The following is a 16,426-nucleotide window of genomic DNA, read 5'->3' as shown; positions in this document are numbered from 1 at the left end:
TTGTTTTGGCTCTTAATTTTCAATAAATAGCTGGAAATGATTGCTCCATGACTGATTCACACAGCCTTTTACTGGAAAAAAATGAAATATATCAATTTTATAATATGAAATATAATATGAAATGACTATAATTACAATAACTTTCCATCTGCAGCTAGATAACCTGATGACATATGTAAATAAGCAGTTTTCATAACAGAAATGTTCATTGTTCTATAAAAGCGCATGAATATGATCAACAAACATACAATGTAATGACAACGCAGAACACCCACGAAACCTTTTCACATCATCAAGCCGTTCTTATTGTTGAGCCATTTGTCAGTCATTTTTATTTTTTCACTCTTCTTCCTACTAAACCTTTGGCTTAGATAAGTGATGTATAATAAATGGAACAATAGGGAAAACACAAAATCTGAAGTTTGTAATTTAACACAACATTTGGCATGCAATGTTCATACACAATCTTGCACATAATGTGTGTTAAGTTTAAAATGTCCCACAAAATTTTCATTTACATTCTTCACTAACAGGGTCCAATTCTTCACAACCCCCCCATCATAAAGCAAACAAATATGAAGGATAGTAAGCTGTAATTTTGTCCATAATGACATCCTCACAGATGATTCTGCCAATATGTTTTGGGATTGTGGTTGTATAAAAGCGGCAAAGGGAAATACTATCTTGAGTACGTCAGCATGAATGAGCTCGACTTCTCGCACTTGACCAGAAACATCTGCAATGAAATGAAATAAATAACTAAAGAGAAAATATCCCAAAATGCCTTAATGTGACATCAAATGAAGAATCAATTGACCATGCAATTCATCAGCAGCCATCAGACACAAACAACACAAGATTCCAGCTGCATCAGACACGGATTTGAGCCAATTAAAGAATACTAAGTTGTGTATTCGCATTCTCAACTGATAGAACATGATCCCACAGCAGGATTTGCCCAGTGGCACTATGGGAAAGAAGCAGGAGTAGTGCACTACAGTTGAGTGCAGGTCATTCTTACATGAGGCTGTCTGGCAAAGACGTGGTAATTGAGTTTTAGAGAAAGTGCTTTCACAGCAAGAACTGCGTCATGGAGAGATCATTGCAAGGTGAGTCACAGAAATCTCTCTTTATAGGTCAGAAAAGTCAGAATTGGACACATTTTTTTTTACCAAAGAGAATGGAATGAAGTGAATGACATAACTTTACTAATTCATTTCATAAAAAGAACAATCATTCATTGCTGGTTTAATATTATTGATTGTCTAAATGGATCCTCGCTACAAATGTCTGTTCATTGATCATACACTCCAATGTTTTTTCTTTCTGTTTTTTTATTGATGTGCACTCTCTGCTGAGAGCTCTTGTACATTTACCCGCCTCACTTAGACACACAAATGTGAAACACAAATAGAGGTTTTCATAAAGTTCGCAAACTACTGACCCTTTTGACTTGTAATTTTATAGCGAGCCATTTCAATTATGAGTTAAACTCTTTCTCTCAGTCTTTTTTTGCCTTTGTGAAAGCCACTTGAATGATCTCATTCACTGAGGCAAAATGCCACAATGGCCCCAGATAATCACTAGGACAGACTAAGAGAGAATCCCTTTGTTCCTGAGAGAGGGAAATTATTCAAGGAAACTTCTGCGAGTGAGTCTGGATGGGTTGGATATCTGGACAAGAGGAAGAGGTCAGGAGAAGGGAAGCACAGGAATACAACCAACATGGATAGCTTAGGTTCACTAATGTTTTAATCATACTGCGGCTGTATGGGGGCAGCTGTTTTTCATCATTTTTATCATTCATAGTGTCTATATCTATATCATTTTCTTTGGGTTTGATATCCTTTTCTTTGCACTGAAGGTCAAATGAAGCACTATCACAGATATGCAATCCAGATCACTGAGGAAGCTGTGAAAATAGTTTTAGAGAAAAACAGCTAGAGAGGCCTGTGCAGTGGCAACCTTCAGGGAATGGATGGACAAATGGAGAAATAGCAGGAAAGTTGAGTGAGAGAGAGAGAGAGAGAGAGAGAGAGAGGGTGATGACGTATTGAGACATTGAGCAGAATCAATTGTTCACGTGACCATCCCCCTCTGTAGGGCACCTTGATCCCCCTGGTGTTAACAAAACACTTGCATACACATATTCTCCCTTATAACACCAGATGTATCCTCCACAATCTCTGTGTCCGAGCTTGAATTGCCTAGACATCCACTAATAAAGAAAAATGTAGGCTATTTTTGGGCTCCTATAAAAAAAAGAAAAGAAAAGAAAAGAATAAAGAAAGCCTCTCTCTTCCAACGGCCAGAACGGAACCCAGAAAAAAACTCATAAATAATGATTAGAGAGGAAGAGAAGTTGGTTGAAACAGTCTCACAGTTTCAATCCAATAAGGGTAGTGCAGGGAAATCACAAGGGTGTCTGGGAAAGCAAGACCTAGCGCAGTGGTATACAGTAAAGCACAACATTTTGTATTGATTCGTATACAGCAAATTCATAGCATGCTGCAGTGATTCTCGACAGATTTTGCTATAGGTTTTTCCTCACATGTTATTTTGTGCTTTTCTATTTGTATAATACTTTTTTATGCTGCCACTCTAGTGATCCTGGTTGTAGTATTTGTACCACATATACATATCCATTTGTCTTGACCTTGTGTTAACCCATTTGTGACCACATTTTTCTGAATGGTTTCATTCATATAGTTGTGTTAATAGTGTCCTATGTGAACATGTTCTGCATTTATTTTCCCCAGGTTTTTTTTTTTTTCTTGAAAATCGTATTTGAATGTGCAGCAACTATAGTTGCCGGTGGGCAATGTTGTGTGCATCCCCTCAATGTCAAATATGAATAGGAGGAGAACATTTGGCATCTATCTCAAAATAACTGCTTTCAACAGATCAATCTTTATTCATAAACAAATGTATTATTCGAAGAACATTTGAAAGCCCAAAAAAGCTGCATCTATCTTATAATCTCTTGAATATGAAAACACAACAAACAACAAATCACATTTTTTTTTAACCCCTGTGTGCTGTTCAGGGTCTTTTTGACCCACATTTCTAACTTTCATTCATGGGGATAACATGGATAATTTGACATGGTTTAGTGAAAGATTTTTGCCCATCTTTTGGAAAATGCAGTTTTAAAAGTAACAAATTATCACTTTAACCAGTAGATGGCTGCAGAGCTCCACTATTTACTATTTGACTAACTGAAATACATCTTTTCACAAGGTTTTCCAGTTGTATTCATATCTACATATTATGAAATCACAATTATAACAATAAAAGTTACTTTTTGTCAAAGTTTAGGCATTTTTTGTACTGGAAAAAAAATCTGTTTTTCAATAATGTTATATTATGATTCATCCTATATACAAAATTCATCCTCAAAATCAGAAACAATAGAATCATATGGAAAACGGATGTTTGAAATAAATGATGAACTCTAAAGACTCCAACTTTTCTCTTTGTAACATCCTGATCAGGTTTGATTCTAATCATTACGTAACATTATTGAAAAACTTGTACTGATTTTTTTTCAGTACAAAAACGGCTAAACTTTGACAAAAAGTAACTTCTATTGTTATAATTGTGATTTCATAATTTGTAGATATGAATCTAACTGGACGAGCTTGTGAAAAGATGTCTTTTAGTTTTAAACTTTTAGTACGTTTAGAGCTCTGCAGCCATCTACTGGTTAAAGTGATTTTTTTTTTTTTTTTTACTTTTAAAACTGCATTTTCCAAAATATGGGCAAAAAATCTTACACTAAATCATGTCAAATTATCCATGTTATCCCCATGAATGAAATTTGGAAATGTGGGCATTTTATAAGATGAATTTTAAATGTTCTTTCTTTTTCTTTTCTTTTTTATAAAAACCTATTTAAAAAAATATTTTAAAATTTTGTTATATAAATTTGATGGAGTAAAAATGTCCAAATGTGGAGTAAAAACATCAATAAACGGAGTAAAATTACATTTGTTTAAAAAAGAAAATAAAAAAAATTTAAATTAAAAATTTTTTTTTTTATATATATATATATATATTGTTACAAAATTAAATTTTGAGGCCTGAGATATCTACTTACAAGGCATTTGCCCACCGGCAACTATAGTTGCCATTTGGACTTTTGACTAAGTAGGCTATACAAAAAACTATAGATCTCTTGTAAGATTTGTTTTGTTTGGATGATTCTAGAGACCTTCATGATTATGTAGATATATATATATATATATATATATATATATATATTTATATCAATAAAAAAATACTTATTAGTAACATGAAAATGACAATATTTTTGTGAATATTGTTTTTATATGTTTTTACTACAGTATATAATACCATATATAACCATTGTGTTATGTTCCTGTGTTACATGTTGTCAACAGGACGTTAGTAATCTCAATCAGTTAAGCGCACATGCACCCAACATGAAGTTTGCAAGACTGTTCCCTGCAGGTCTGAAAAATCCCAAAGCTCCGTGCCCTTTCATGCACACTATCCATGCTACAGTATCTCTAAAATCGCTTCAGAGCAAAGTGTATCCCATCATTAGTGTGCCAGAAATTGTGAGATGTCGAAAAAAAACGTTACAATGTAAGTTACAGTACATTAATTAGATAGGCTATTACATTTAATTTGGTAAAAAAGCATGAAGTGTTGCATATTTTATTGGTGCTGAGATAAGTATGTGTATTTTGTAAAAAAAAATGTATCACTTATTGGAAGTCATCTGTAACATAGAGACTACTGAACAGCAGTGGTGGACGAAGTACACATACCATGTACTTGAGTTAAAGTAAAGATACTCAAGGTGAAATATTACTCAAGTAAAAGTAGAAGTGCTGCCTTTAAACATTCACTTGAGTAAAAGTACAAAAGTATTTGCCTTCAAATGTACTTAAGTATCCAAGTACTATGATTTTTTTATTGCTATAATGTCCTATTATAATTTTTGTCACAAGACTCTTGCTTAACTCAGTCTACGTGAAGACTCTGTCACTTTTGGCACATCAATCTATTAATAAAATGATATATATATATTTGAATTGAATAAATTTTTTTTGTGTTCAATTTTGGACGGAAGGGGACTGATCCCATAAGGTATAATACATTTACAGTATTTACTGTACATATTTTTCACAAGCGTCTATGGTCATAATTATAAACATCCTAATGTTATGATACATTCACATAAACCTGCACAATGCCATTGAATATATATATACACACTACATTATGGGAGCAGCCAATTTCCCTACAAAATTAAACACCAAAACGTATTAATGCAGTGTTTCTGCTACTCCTCAGGAAAAAAAAATGCTATTATATGCAAGTAATTTTAGTGTCAAGGTAAAAAGCAATGTTCATTATGCGTCAGTATTTACCGATAATTGCTGCAATAATAGCTGCTGCTCTCTGCCCCGCTTAAAATTATTGGCAACACAAATTGTTTGGAACTATTGAGAGCTACACGAATCACGTGACCGCGCGGCGGCGAGATCACAGTAGGCTTGTTCGACTTGAAACGGCACACTGCACAGACCAATCGGTGAATGACATTAAAATACCGCAAGAGCGATTAGAGAGTAGACGGCTCTGTATGCTTTTAAATCGCTCTCGCGATTTCGCTCTATACTTTGATGTCATAAACTGATCGGTCTGTGCAGCGCCGGTTCAAGTCGAACAAGCCGTGTGTGTCGCAACCTCTTATATACTATGGTCGCAACTCTCATATTTAACGGCTCTGGTTCGCGCTTAGTAGATACCACCAAGGCAAGTTCAAAACAGAGCGCGCACGTTGTTGGCTACTGTGATAGGTGGCTCGTTTGACCAGTTAAGTTTTTATCCACTCATCAATAAAAAGGAACGACTGATTTTGAAAATGTAGTAGAGTAAAAAGTAAGATATTTGACTTTGAAATGTAGTGGAGTTAAAGTAAAAGTCTTCACAAATTTAAATACTTCAGTAAAGTACAGATACGCAAAAAAGCTACTTAAGTACAGTAACGAATTACATTTACTTCGTTACTGTCCACCACTGCTGAACAGCTATTTAAGTATTAAAAATATAAATGTGTAAATAAAGTTATGATGTGTGTCCCATCAAGCAATTCAAAGTTCTACTCAGACTCTGGTGTTCTTCACTCTTGAACACTTGAACCAAATACAATAGTAGCCTAACATAAGTGATTAAGTGTGGGTATTGGGACAGGGCCGCAGATTCCAACAACTGACTCACTATTAGCAAAACTGAGCCTGTTTCGTGTATCGTTTTGACTCATTAAAATAACTAGTTCAAAAGAGTAACTTACCTCATTGTTTCATGACATTGTTGAGAACTTCTCTTCAGCCTACATACATACTGTACTGTGCTTTATTAATAACTCACTCACAGCCATAAGCAGAATTATTGTCTCTCAATTATTAAATATTTATTGCCAAAAGACAACAGGCAGTTACTGGTGACAGGCTTTATAAACAGATGGTTTTCATCTAGACGTGAGATAAATGTGGCTGATTTTAAGTTCTGCTGCAGCTCTCTGGTTCCTCTTTATAATCTCTTTAGGAAGATATGAACCCTGTCAGGTTGGGGTTGGACTTCAGGCTTCGGGTCGAGTCTCCAGCTCAAGCCCTCCACCAAGGACAGAAAGTGTGTTCTTTCCTATCCAATACAAAGATTATATGAACAGGTCAACTCAAGAATAATTTTTCAAGAGCAGTTTTACAACAGAATTGAATTCTGTTTGCACTGATTCTGTTATTTTCCTGTTTACCGTGAAGCCGCTTTGAAACAATCTGTATTGTACAAAGCGCTATATAAATGAAGGTGTCTTGACTATAACAAGAACATTACAATGAACACAAATTTGAAAATCTCACTACAAACAATCCAGAGTTGAAGACAACTGATAATAATCCTACTCTGTCTGTTACACTTCCTCACACCTGAAATCACTGATCGAGTGAATCTCCTGAACTTCTCCAATCTACAGTAGATCATTTCTAATCCACTGATGTTGTGACATCTGCTCTAAAGTGGGCCGTTTCGTTGGATCCCGGCCTAGGCACTGGCTAATCAGATCCCTGCATTCTGTACAAATGTTAATAAGGAGAAAGCTGGTTAGTCATGTGACTTGGAATCTATGAAAACAGCATCTAAAACGTGATTAATATAATGTAAAATGTTCCTTATCTTTAACTTTAACTGTATCTGTACAGAGCCTTTACTTTGTGTGTGTGTGTGTGTGTGTGTGTGTGATTATCAGTGTTTTCAATATTATTCACTCACCTCTGGATAAGTTGGAATTCTGAAATGTAACTTTGGCTTCTATGATTTCTGTTCTACTGCAAAAAGGACGGGATGCGTTCACCATCTCATAAAACATCACTCCTAGAGCCCAGACATTTGCTGGGATGGCGTGGAATCTGGGTTCTGTGAAGATTTCAGGTGGGCAGTGATCCTGTATTCCTGTAAGACATTTGCACATTGTTGAGCTTTTTTTCTTAAAGCGTCACTACGTTCAAGTTTCCACACTCCCAAATTGCTCACCAACGTATACGTCGCTCTCGTAGCCCTCACTACTGAATAGCTGATCAGCTTGAGGTCTAACGAGTTTCTCTTCAACAGGAAATTCTGCGCTTGAATGTCATTATGATAAACGCCATGCTCGATGCAGTGATGTACTGCCAGCACAGCCTGTCGCATGAAGACCCGTGCTACAGTTTCACACACTTCAGGATTAAAACGATTGATGAAGTCCGGCAAGCTCTCGCAGGGTTCGGGTAACTCCATGATGAGAGTGAATTTGCGAGGGTGTTCAAACCACTCGTAAAGTTGTATGACGTAGGGGCTTATGGGTTCTCGCCTCATCATTAGCAGCAGCGCCACTTCTGTAACGAGAGGTTCAGGATGTCCAGGCTAGAGAAAAGCAGTAGACAGAAGGTTAGCTGGGTAAAAATCAAGAGCGTTCAAAAGAGCCCTTAAAAGAGCTCAAAGTTTTTTCTTTTGTGCCTCTAGGCTTATTTGTCAATCACATTTACACCTAGTGCTTCCTATTTAGGTGTATTAACAACAGCAATCTGCACTTAAACAACTGAATACATATTCAGGTTTTGGCCGACTTACAATATCAAGATAAAGAAAGTTGTCAAACTTGCGCATCCGCTTGATGGCAACCTGCAAAAAAAACCAAAAAACAGTTTCAGTAACAGTATTCAAGCATCTGTCCTTGCACTAAGTAATAAACCATCTGTAAATTGTTTTGAATATGTTTTGATGCACACAAAAGCTAAATGTTTGTACAATTCGGAAAGATTTACCTTTTTGCCATCAAACTTGCGTGTTCCCCTGTACACACTGCCAAACGCTCCACGTCCAATCATCTCTCCCGCTTTATAGAGAGACTCAAAGGACTCTGAAAAACAAACAGAAAAATATGAGAAATATATATGAGATTGTTTTATTTAAAAAATATCAGTCCTGGTTGTGCCGAGAAAATAATATTAATATGGGGAAAATAATATGAATATTCTCTGAAAACAAGCCTTAAGATATTTTTAGTGGAAAATAAGACGGCAATACTGTTTAAAATAATGTCGGAGAAATAAGGACCGGCGATTTACCATTATTTGGCTCGACGTCGGACAGATCTGGTGCAGGTGATGATGGATCAGGATCAGGTGATGATGTATCAGGATCAGGCTCTGGCTCCAGATCTGCTGGAGGGACAAAAGGCTCCACAACATCCACAGCACAACTGTGGCAACAGCAGCAGAAAAAACCCTTCACAGTCTTCCATACCCCGTAGAGGAAACGACCAATTCTTTTCCTCTTCCTTGTAGGTTTTTCTGAAATGAAGAGAAACATCTTTGATGTTAAATTAATGATATCATGACAACTTACATTTAACTGTTAAATTCTTATCTGTAATGTTACAAATCCAAAGTAATGGAATTATTTCCAAGCTACCCACCTGACTTCTCCTAAATGCCTCCATAAATGTCCCAAAATCATATTTCACAATATTAATAGTCCTTTTATTTCACAGTTTTTATTCATCACATAAGCGACTCAGTAATCCTCGGCACGACGGCCATTTTGACAATTTTGTGAGTATTTGACAATTCAAGTGCAATGAGTCAGAAATATAATTCTATTGGGGATGGAATGCTGTCTGAGAATCGTCTTTCTGTGCGCGTGTTTCTGGTGCATGTATAAATAAAGTTTTTTAATAAAGTTAAGCAATCATTATTTCTAAATGTTCCCTGAACGTTCATAACGTCCAGTTTTTTCAATGTTTCCAAATTTTTTTTTCCTGGTTAAAGCAACATTAGATTTTATAATTTTGCATTATGGGAACGTTACTTTTGAATGTTCTCTTAATGCTCTGAAAATGTTCCAATTCAAATATAAAAAATAAATAAATAAATAAAAATCAAAGAAAGTTTCAGCAAAATTCAGCTGAGCAACAGTAAATGTGACCGGACATTAACATGCTAAAAACTTGAAGCAGTTATGCATGAAATAGCAAAATCTCTATCTGTACACTTTACACTGCCCAATCAATTGACACGATGATAGTAAAAGGTCGGAAGACCGCAGTTTCACGTGGAGCATTTGGAGATTTTTTCCTCCTGAATTACCGCGGGGTGTGAATTGTGCTAAAAAACGTTGCATTATTTTCTCTAAAAAGCGTTCCGCCCATTCAGTTGACATAAACCGACGACAATTTCAGTAAACGAAAAACCTATCCAGTGATGAAATGTTTTCTGACACATCTAAGATTATCTAGGCACAACACCGGGCCCAGGCCTGATTTCACTGTCCACTGAAATGTAGGCCTAGATGAAGTCATTCTGAATCAAGGAAGTAGAATGTACCTGGAGAACAGGAGAAGGCCATCCATTAGCATTCACATTAATGTCTAAAGTTGCTAGGCCCGGTTCAGGTGTTGTGCAAGATAATGCCAATTTAGGTATAGGTGTGTTCGACTTCGGCTGCTGTCGTTTTTTTTGCCTCTTGCATTCGGGGGAGGACGAGTTGAAAACGGACACTTTCTGCTTCCCGTAATAACACTCGCGCGGTGTTTTGCACAGAAAATACACAGACGTTTCACACAGACAACGCGGCTGTATTAAAAATAAAGATTTACCACAGCATTTTAACGCCAATCAGGACACATCTGATGTAGGCTTATGTTTTATAGCCTACTATTAGCAATTACATGAAAATAGTTTTTACTGCTACAAAAGAACATATATTAAATAATAATAATAATGATTAAAAAATGTTTTATATTGAAAGTATTTTTGAATGACTATCAGCAGAGATGTTTTTTTTTATATATATAAAAATCGTTTTTTTTTTAAATTAACAGTGTAGGCCTAGTAATAAATCAGACTGATTTGGTTTAAAACTTCTGAAGCAAAAGTCAATCCATGACCCCATGTAGCCTACTGAGTTTATTCTTTTTTAAATGTTTTTTCCACCGAGCACATGAATAAAGATTTACCACTTAACGCCAATAAAGGCACATTTGATGTTCCTTTATCTGACAATTTGTCTGTCAAGAATATTGCTTTCCAGTCCTAACCTCAGATATCCCTGTTCCTTACGTCAGCTTTGTTTCTTAAAGACAACAGGGTGACTTTTAGCACTGAAGGAGAAAAGAGAAGAAAAGGAGGAGGCCTGTACCACCTTCTGCCCCGTCGTCATAAATCTGTAATGTTGGACTCTGTGCTAACCATCCCCCCACTGTCCCCCTCTCCTCTTCTCCCTTGTCTCCTGTAGGGCTGTAAATCTGTGCAGGACGGTCACTCTGGGGCCGACTGACTTAATAGTTTAATGGCTGTACAGCGTGGCAGGTGTCCAATATGGCTGCCGTTGACTGCATCTCCATTACGTGTCAGCGTTGATGGTGGGTTCAGAATACAAGAGAAGGAGAAATGCCGAAAGACAGACAGCATAGCAGATTGTTCCACTATAATAAAGTTAACCAGTCTCCTGATAACAATTGCAGGACAGGATTTTGGGATGCACTTTGCTGTGTTAAATATTTTTTATGGCCTTACTTTATACTCCAGCACTGCGCCAGCGATGGTCCACGTTAATCTACAGTGACAAATGACTTTTCACAGGCAACTAGAATTTTCCAGCATTCCCGGCTGATTTTTGGAATTCACAGAGATATTCAGGATTATAGGCTAATGTAATGCAGACGCCATATACACTGAAAGTGGTCTGTATAGTTTAAAGGGTTAATTCATTCAAACATCCAAATTAATTGCAATTATAATGATTGGAGACTGAAGCATTAAAGTTTCAAAAAGGACAGAAAAGCATCTTAAAACAGTAGATCTCAAATAAAGGGCCTCAGCAAACCTCCAAAGTGGCCACATGATGACTTAAAGTTATTCAGATTGTTGTTATTATTAGTAGTATAATTAAAATGAATATTATTATTAATCAATTGAGATATAAATTAATTAAAATGCTAAAAATACACAAAATCAAGATATCCTTTTTTACCCCCAAAAAGTAGGGGAAGTTATTTTGATTTTAAGATTATGAGGGCACATGAATAAAAAAAATAAGATTTATGCACGGATAAATCATTTATAATAATGCAATATTCCGTAAAAAGCAAGAACTTTAAAAGTATCATATAAGTCTATATAGCTCTTGCACAATATACCAAATCTTTTGAATCTGTATGTTAGCAAAAGACTTTCAGCTCAACTATTCATGTACAAATAATTCAGACCAGTTTTGCGAGAAGCTCAATGTCTACATATTATAAAGCTCCCAAAGGTTTCGTTCTCCGAAGATACTACTGCAAAAATATTTACGCAACATTCCACATTGTGTCCAGAGACTCGCAAAACTGAGACCTTTGCTGGAACGACAGAACGTTTGCTCATCCAGAACAAATACGAAATCTCTCAGGTGAAAATTATAGACCTCAGCACCTCAAATCCCTCAGATGGCTTCTTAATGCGGTGAAATATCAGATCCACCGCAGGTCAGACACACAAACAAGAGATCAGGAGACAAAACATAAAAGGATATACAAGCTCTGTCAAGAAACGGTAGAAGAGTACATATATCAAAACATGGCTCGTCTCTGGTTTGTATAAGGTGATGAGAGAGCTGTTATGTTATTGCGCGCTCTGTAATAGATTTGGACTGAGAATCTTTATTAGTCTAAATGGATTTATCCTGGATGAGTCCAACTTTATACTTTATTGTGGGACTGACACATTTTTATATAGCGATGGTGGATGCATTCCAGAGAGGTAACTCACTGATGCAATAAACAATGCTCTCATTGAGTGTTTGGGGGTCCACTGGCTGACATTTCCCCGAACGGTGAGGCCAGAATAGTGTAGATTGCTCCCTGGTGGCCGCCACCTCATTAAAAGCCTGCTGTTTAATGGCCTAGCCTATCCAGTTGCCCAGCAGATAACCAGTTTGTTTACCTACAACACAAGTCATAAGTTGACATGCAGACAGAAGTCTGTGCCGAAAAGCTTACAAACACTCCCGCCCGTCCCCATTCACTGTCTCTCGCACCTTCCCAGAGAGCATTTTGTGGTTTGAAATTTTCCATCATCGACTGGGGGAAGTTTGTATAGCAGTCTTGATGACTAGAGCAGCATTTTAGGTATTCATCAGGTTTTACAACCTATATTTGACTCTCAAACCCTTTTAATAAGACTGTGTGCGGATTTGAGAAGTAGCGCTGTAGTTATATTAGACGTGTTTTTTTGCAAACCAATATGGAAAGTGATGTCATTTTAAATGTGCTGCACAATAAAACAAGTCTCATATGTACAGGTTACATCGCTTTATTTGATTATCGATATTCTGTAATTCAAAGTTTGCTTTGGTTATGAGATTCAAAGTTCATGTTTAACTAAGCCGACTGGGAAAAAAAAGTTAACAAAAATGATCTAATTGAGCTTATACAAACAGAAAGCCACACTGATATGAGCTCAGATATTTACATGATACAGTATCTACACACATACTGTAAGAAAGGGCAAAGTACATAAGAATGGGCAAAGTACATAAGAATGTGCCTTATGATGCCAATTCACATCTACTGTACATCAGTGTAAACAAGAAAACTTATGGCAAATGAACTCTAGCAGTCACTATTTGTCATAAGCAAACAAATCTCAGTTTGTCAAAATCTCATCTAAAATGACAACCAGTCTACAGTGAATAAAAATAGCATTTTACTGAGGGAAAAGTCCTTGCGTAAAACAATCAAAGGGCAATGATCCCTATAGAAAACTTTGTACAATCTTAATAATGTCAACCAGAGTCACCCTTGACCACTAGATTCGTAATATGAGTGAACAATGAGACTCATATAGACAGCCTAGGTAATCTATTTTATATTGGACTATACTGTAAATGTTAAACAAGCCAGACTAATAATACATATATGGTGCCAGGGTTTTCATTGCGCATTATATAGACCTTGTATATACACCAGTAATAGTTCAATGTTCTAATTACTGTATGGCGGTGATTTTGTTTTGCTCCCAGTATTCTCGTAAACAGTTTTCACTATGGGGCTGGCAGTGCCCTGCAGTTGACACAAGGACGTCATCACACGTAGTGTTCTCTATGGTTGATGTAAACTCGGTCCTCCCCGTTCTGATGACAGATCCACTCCTGATAGGACAGTGAATGGTGAGTGGGGCTGTGGAAGTCCCTCCGAGCCATTCTGACAGGCACCCGTTCGGCCAGTTCGTAGTGCCTCTCCATCCGACGAGCCTATAAAATGACACAACAGATATAGTGCATATTATATCCAAAGTATTAGTAGCAGCTCCACTGTGCTGATGCTGTTAGACAATTAAATGCAATGTTTAATGTGCTTGGATGGTTAGAATGCAGTGGTTTTTTTTTTTTTAGGGCTGTCAATTGAATTTAGGAATAATGAATGAATGAAAAAAAAAAGCTGACCAGTTTTTAATTGTTTTAAGGTTTTTTTGGGGGCACTTTTCATCTGGTCAGACTGGAAAACCAGCAGCTGGCCAGATAATAAACCAATTTTGTTTGGATGGGAGACCAGTTTAAACCAGCTAAGACCAGCAAACCACATGAGGCTGGTGTATTTTTCAGCAGTGTTATGTGTTGGATGGGTAAAAATGCCAGAAAAGACAAAAAGAGAAAAAAATCTGGAAAAAGTGAGCTAAAAGAGAGCATATAATCACTCCTTAAATAATAAGAAACATGCCAGTAGTCATCTTTTGAATGCAGCTCTATTATAAAGTACCACTGAAGGAAAATAAATCAGATTATAGAGCCGGGACCCCCACAGTGTAAACAGAGTAGTGTGAGGTTTACCTGAGAGAATGAGGCCACCTGAGGGGCCTGAGAGGCCAGTGGGATGACAGGAGGTCTCTCTGTATATGGAGGAGGAGGCTTGTGTGTTGGAGGGAGGTCAATTCTGTAGGACAAAAACCAACAACAGTTAGATTAAGTATATCACTGACATGTTGCATGATTCGCAATCTTATTTGCAGTGATCCCAAAGTATCTGGATACATAAGCCACAATAAAAATAATGTATGAATGTCACTGCATTACATTAAAAAAAATCAAGCAAAGTGGCATTTATTTTGTAGAAATGTACTGTTTAGGCGCTGTTTTCAGGCTAAACATTTCACAGAAGTTTGTTCGATGATAAAACGTACAGAATCACTGTTTGTAATCTTGTCAGTCGATGGAGGAAATGGTGGTCAAGAGCCAAAAGTATGAAAAGTGTTTAGTCTGAGGAACAATAACAACCACACCTTCTTTTAGTTCTGGGAACGGAATGGAACTTTTGTTCTGTTTTACATCCATGGCAATACTGCCAATTTCTCAAGCTGAACACGAAATAATCTCATTTTTAAGGCTAAAACAAATCTGAGAGTCTATGATACCCATGCAAGGTGTCACTTTTGACTCAATCCCCAGCCACTCAAAATGGTCTCCATGTTTTCAAGTCCCTACGGCCACACTGAGACATACTTTCTCATGCTCTCTGGACCTCTAAACCAAACACCAGTAGGCCACAATAGACCCCGTCTGGAGTAACTTTGTGTGGGTACACATGTGGGTGGAGGTGTATATTAGTGATATACATAAATACAACTGGGGCCCATTTTAAAACTCCAAACAAAACAGAGAAATGGAAACAAATGACTTTGTCTTCTTGGTTGACTTGTGAATCACTGCAATGAGTCTCTATAAGAACATACAGTATGCGAACAAACAATCATGTCATTTACATTTCCTTTAAACAATTCATCGTGGTTTGATGTCATAAACTTCTACAAGATACTATATTTAATATATAGTGCTGTCTCCAATGCATATAACAAAGCTAAAACAATTTAATTTCTGATCTGATATTGAGCACAACCACACTAGCAATTAAGAGGAGTGGTCTCACATCCCTATAACTTAGGCTCTGATGGACTAATGTCTATTTAGCTTCTGCTTTGTATCCCTATGCATTGGGTGGTCCAGAGGGTCGCCTTGCCCTGACCTTGAATTCCCAGAATGCCTAATATATGGAAAGATACCTGTTCTCGTTCCCTAGATTTAGATACTGCTGTGTGTGCCATAAAGGTCATCTACTGAATGTCATAAAGATAGCCTAGAGTCATTAGTGGACAAATAAGGAATCTTAAACCTTCACTGCTAGTTTTAAAAGCTCTGCATTGACAACCAATGAGAACAAGCTCTTAAAATACAGAGTTAGTTCACACCTCTTGGTTAAAAACCCTTTAGGGAAAACATGTCAACTGTGACCTCTCCTCATATATTTTCCCAATGTGCATCCATAAGCTCCTCATTCCTCAAGCGATCAACTATGTCTTTGTTTTTCCACTTCCTGTGGACATTAATCTCCAACCATTAGTAGTACATTGTTTTGTGTAATTGATTTTCAATGGACTATCAGTCTGTCTAATGTGTCCCCTGCCCTCCCCACATAAAGTCTAAATCAGACGGAGATGGAAAAGTGTACAACAGTGTTTTATGGCTCATTAAGTCTATATGGACTCACATTAGCATTTCCCATGAAAAGTTATGACCGAAATAGAGGATTAAAAGCAGGAGATGTCATCCATGGATTAGAAAGATGATATGGTGAGTGCATTCGTACATGAGCAGGAAGAGACGCAGACAGGCCTGGATACTCTCACTGGTTCCACCTGGATGTCCAAAGAGACCAAACAAGGGCCAAAATGTTGGACTTTGCATCAAAGAGGGAACGAGATTGCATTGTCCTCGTATAGTTTTCTCTCTTTTCATCTCCTCTCATGTACTCAATGCACAGTTGAAGGTCAGATTCATTTGTTTTCCTCCTAAGAGAGCCTGGAACATTTTCCAATTGTCTTGA

General features: G+C 36.9%; 2 protein-coding genes across 2 annotated transcripts in view; both read right to left on the bottom strand.

Moving 5' to 3' along the window:
- Nucleotides 1–7,537: 7,537 nt before the first annotated feature.
- LOC309477540 (serine/threonine-protein kinase pim-3-like) lies at nucleotides 7,538–8,883 on the bottom strand (the record flags this gene model as incomplete). Its single annotated transcript, XM_082140818.1, has 5 exons — nucleotides 7,538–7,550; nucleotides 7,628–7,935; nucleotides 8,143–8,193; nucleotides 8,337–8,431; nucleotides 8,640–8,883. 5 exons carry the CDS (start codon nucleotides 8,881–8,883, stop codon nucleotides 7,538–7,540), a joined length of 711 nt encoding a protein of 236 aa, XP_081996944.1.
- A 3,973-nt stretch (nucleotides 8,884–12,856) lies between these two features.
- nectin3b (nectin cell adhesion molecule 3b) overlaps nucleotides 12,857–16,426 on the bottom strand; it is a 57,432-nt gene continuing 53,862 nt past the window's right edge. Inside the window, exons 7-8 of the mRNA XM_082142100.1 lie at nucleotides 14,380–14,482; nucleotides 12,857–13,803 (exon numbers count right to left, since the gene is read on the bottom strand). Of these exons, the coding sequence (XP_081998226.1) occupies nucleotides 13,636–13,803; nucleotides 14,380–14,482 (271 nt within the window). The 3' untranslated portion in view covers nucleotides 12,857–13,635. The remainder of the gene's footprint in view (nucleotides 13,804–14,379; nucleotides 14,483–16,426) is intronic.

This window comes from Leuciscus leuciscus, assembly GCF_965113295.1.
Source record: "Leuciscus leuciscus genome assembly, chromosome: 16".
Lineage (NCBI taxonomy): Eukaryota > Metazoa > Chordata > Actinopteri > Cypriniformes > Leuciscidae > Leuciscus > Leuciscus leuciscus.
This window is presented reverse-complemented; position numbering and strand designations above follow the sequence as displayed.